The sequence below is a fragment of the Pygoscelis adeliae genome, unplaced genomic scaffold (assembly GCF_000699105.1).
Source record: "Pygoscelis adeliae isolate BGI_AS28 unplaced genomic scaffold, ASM69910v1 Scaffold306, whole genome shotgun sequence".
Lineage (NCBI taxonomy): Eukaryota > Metazoa > Chordata > Aves > Sphenisciformes > Spheniscidae > Pygoscelis > Pygoscelis adeliae.
The window spans coordinates 1,504,430-1,509,015 of record NW_008825072.1 but is presented as its reverse complement, the minus strand read 5'-3'; the positions used below and the strand labels follow the sequence as shown (position 1 = coordinate 1,509,015).

The window sequence follows — 4,586 nt, the reverse complement described above, 5'->3', positions numbered from 1 at the left end:
ATTATAGACAAACTTTCTGTAGCTTGGAAATTTTTCTTTTGCTAATTTAACTAGTAGAGTACTATCAGACCTAGCTATAGATCTTAGCTCGGTACAACATGCAGTTTTGCAAAATCGCATGGCTATAGATTTTTTGCTTTTAGCGCACGGACATGGATGTGAAGATTTTGATGGAATGTGTTGCATGGATCTAGAAGACAATTCTAGCTCCATACATAAGGAAATTAAACAATTGATGGACCATTCACAGCAGATTAAGAAGGAAGTTGGATTTTTTGGACTCGAGGGCTTAACCAATTGGCTAGGCCTAGGAGGCTGGATAAAGGGATTAATTCAGAGCTTGTTGTTAGTCTTAATTATGATTGTTATTGGACTGTTGATTTTTAGCTGTGCGCTTTCTTGTATTAAGAAGTTGCTGACACAAATAACGAGCCATGTATGGTTAGTACAAAATAAAAACGGGGGAATTGTGGAAGCCTGGCTAGCAAAGACACTGTAACCCTATTGTTAGACCATCTGGTGGAAACCGGCCTCGCAGTCTGAAGCTCTGCCAACTCAACATTCTGGGCCAAAGGTGAAGGTACCCGGTGAGGAAGACTGTGAATCTTCCTCCAAAAGACCCCAATAGACGACCACCAGACGGCAGTACGCGTGCGCCAGGAGGAGGAACCCTATGATAATAGATTCTTAGAAGTAATTAGAATATCCCACCTTTTCTTAGAACTAATTATACTAACCCAGCCTATAATAATAAATATGTAAGAAGTAAGCCTATAAAGGCTGATGATTGTATTCCAATAAACGAAGTATGCTGATCACTCATATTGAGTGACTGTGTCTTCCCTCCATTCCGGCGAAAGGCGTAACAAAATACAGTGAGTAGTTTCTGGTAAAGATGGACAGTAATTTCATCTTTATATGCATCCTTAATTCAACCAAACAACTGTATCTCAACGCTTTCACCACCCCCAATTCCTAAGACAGTGCAGGCATTTACCATAAGCAGCACCCTGCATTCCGGCGAAAGGCGTAACAAAATACAGTGAGTAGTTTCTGGTAAAGATGGACAGTAATTTCATCTTTATATGCATCCTTAATTCAACCAAACAACTGTATCTCAACGCTTTCACCACCCCCAATTCCTAAGACAGTGCAGGCATTTACCATAAGCAGCACCCTGCATCGCACAAAAGCAGAGTCCCAAGGCTCCACATCTGTGTGGTAGGAAGCAAAAATCTGCAGGATTTTTTTAACCAACAATTCTGGCTACAGAAAAATACATACTTGATACCATATAGGAGATGCCACACAGGGATTATGAGGTCAGCAGTGTATTAATGTACCAACCAGCACCTACTAAAACGTCAAAAGTATTTCGAAGGTGTAAGGCAAAACTCCACACAGTTCTTAAACTTGCTTCATATTAGGCAGGTAACCGTTAATACACAGTGTTAAATCAGTACGTTTCCTTACCACGTCATTCTGGAGTATTTCTATGGATTTCTTGTATTCTTCAATAGCTGTCTGTATATTTTCAACATCATGAGAAACACTGGTAAGAGTGCTACCTATGTTCGCTACAGTCTGCAAGAAAGAAGTAGACAAAAATCTCAGCCTTCCTCAACTGTACTGTTCCAAAGTTTCAATCTGCTAAACACGATGTTTTGCTAGTGAAACTGCAGGCAGATCGCCACAAAAATATGCAAGTGAGTTTGGGAGTATTCGGAACTTCCTTTGCAGACAAAACTGCAAGTTATACCCACCGCATATCCAGGCCAATAAATGAACACACACTCTACACCATGAGAGCTTAAGCTAGATAACCAAAATTACGGGTTTGCTACTCTCACTCCCAAAGCAACACAAATGTTCCAGCATTACTTTACAAAAAAAATAATCCTGAGAGGAAGACATCTTACCTCCTCTCTGCATGGAGTAGTTGTATTGAATACAAGGATGCTGGCATCACCCATTTACCCTGCCTTAATTGTCTTTCAGGGCTACCCATCAGACACATCATACACTGCAAAACTAGTCTGCCAAAGGTCACCGATAGATTTTCAAGCAAGTATTACTTTTTTTTTTTTAAAATGAAAGAATAGCTCTGAAGCATCGGGAAAGCCCCCATGAATTCTGCAGGTACAGTCAATGTGCTGTGACAGCTACTTTTGCTTCTGACTACTCCCGTCCCATCCTTCTCTTGCCTTCACCTATGTGAACTCCTCCTACCCCCAGCTCTAACTTTAAAAAGCAACTATTCTGTAAAGCTGCACTGGTGTTTTAGCAGCTGACAGCATAGCACCTATCAGTCAGACTGTCAGCTAGGACATCCACAAACACTAGTGAAAGTTACAGTAATGGGACAGAGCATGCCCCCATGCTTCTCACTCCATTTTTAATACTTCCTTCAATCATTAAAACAAACAGAACCCATCTAAAAATCCCCTTTTCCTAGGAACCTGTTATGCTCATAAGCTCTTAAGGGTCACTGAAGTGACCCTCTAGCTACCCAGACTATATTCAAACGATACCCACACAAATCTTCCTCCAGCTCTTCATTTTGCAAGTCTGAACATATGTTCAGTAAGCAATCTCTCTGCCCTGGAGGACCTCAGGACACCTTTAGCACCTTTCCTCAGTCTGAACAAAAGCCCCTGTCAGAGAGGAATTCCCTCAGTAATCCTTCAGGACGTTACCACCAGCAGCTCCCCATTTTCAGGAACAGTACTATCCTGGTTTCAGCTGGGATAGAGTTAGTTTTCCTCCTAGTAGCTGGTACAGTGCTGTGTTTTGGATTTAGTATGAGAATAATGTTGATAACAGACCGATGTTTCAGTTGTTGCTAGGTAGTGCTTACACTCGTCAAGGACTTTTCAGCTTCTCATGCCCTGCCAGCAAGAAGCTGGGAGGGGGCACAGCCAGGGCAGCTGACCCAAACTGGCCAAAGGGGTATTCCATACCATACGACGTCATGCTCAGTATGTAAGCTGGGGGGAGTTACCCGGGGAGTGGTGGCAACCGCTGCTTGGGAACTGGCTGGGCATCGGTTGGCGGGTGGTGAGCAATTGCATTATGCATTGCTTGTTTTGTATATTCTTTTATCATCATTATTATTTTCCCTTCCTTTTCTGTCCTATTAAACTGTCATTATCTCAGCCCACGAGTTTTACTATTTTTCCCCCCGATTCTCTCCCCCATCCCGCTGGGGGGGAGTGAGCAAACGGCTGTGTGGTGTTTAGCTGCCTGCAGAGTTAAACCACAACAAGTACCTAGAGGGAAAAAGGCTTAAGAAAACCAAAATCCTATTCTAAGAATAGCAGCTTTTTCTTCCAAGAAAGGCAGGTAATTCCAAAAGACAGATGGATGCAACGGACAGTTGAGCAGGAGATTTTTCACCAGGGCTATCAAAAGCCAGGCTACCAATCTACACCCACTGAAGTCCTCCTGTGTGACAGGAGGTAGTGCAGCATGCACACAGAGGTCAAAAAGAAGTCCAAGTCTTGAAACCTATCGCTTTTAATTAACATGACACTTACAAACCATTAAAACTGTTGTATTTAAACCTCCAAATAGTTTTTCTACACACAACACCTCGCAGTATGCCTCCTGGAAGGATTCCAGCTCTATTTTTATTACATCTACCTTCCAAAACATAAATGCAAGCAAGATGGCATCAAGAGAGCAGTAGAAACAGATGCCACATCTAACACCTTATTTTGACTCAACAGCAGAGACTGGAAAGAATTCAGAAGTTCCCAAGATCTTTGATTTTCACAAAGCGTGAACAAGGATGGACTTATTTCAACATGAAAAACCCTTGCCGTTCAGCAGATCACTGCAAGCTGAAACCTGTTGGCCCTAACACTTTGTCCTGACACTACTGAAGGCAGCAAGATGACAACAAGGTTTTTCTATATTATATAAATAAAGTAGGTGCAGGTTCAAGACTCTAGGTACTGCCTTAAGACCTACTTCTGATATGACACAGTGAAAATCCACTGTGCTCATAACAGCAAATTAGAAGCTTGGAAATAGCTTTGTACTCCTCCCAGAAAAAGAAATCCTAGCAGCCTGATCAGCCAAACCACACTAATTGCTTTGCATATGACTAGCTTGTTGATTATACATTAATTTTGTAGGGATAGGAAATGAGAAGTGGTAGCCCATAAAAGCTACAAAGACAACTGGACTGACATTAGGTGTTAGCCCAATATAAATGTTTATTGCTAAATAAAGAGAACTGCCATGTAAGAGGCAGGGATGTTTCAACAAGCCCTTCTTTTTATCAAAATACGCAGGACAGTTCTTTGGTAAAGAATGCTCAGCTAAGGCACACAGTAAGACACTGTATTAACAGAAGTCACTTTAGAAGTAAGCCTCTGTCACCCAGTAGGGCCCATCTTTCAAGACGTTGTCAGAAAACCATCCCAGTACAATTTGTGTTTTGCTGTGCATGTACTGAACACCAGGAAAGCTCCCACATTCCATGCCCACCGCTCCCAAGTTAGACCCCTACCTGCCTTAAGACCGTAAATGCAGAGCCAGATATAAAACTATATACTGCTCAAGATCAGGAAGTTTTCCAG

The 4,586-nt window shown here is 42.1% G+C and overlaps 1 protein-coding gene across 2 annotated transcripts in view; it reads right to left on the bottom strand.

The window, feature by feature from the left end:
- EFCAB14 (EF-hand calcium binding domain 14) overlaps positions 1–4,586 on the bottom strand; it is a 20,132-nt gene that overhangs the window by 10,689 nt on the left and 4,857 nt on the right. For both annotated transcript variants that reach the window (XR_663733.1, XM_009326566.1), the window contains exon 4: positions 1,474–1,584. Coding sequence is in view for 1 of the 2 variants with exons in the window: in XM_009326566.1 (XP_009324841.1) it covers positions 1,474–1,584 (111 nt within the window). In the remaining variant the exon portion in view is untranslated. The remainder of the gene's footprint in view (positions 1–1,473; positions 1,585–4,586) is intronic.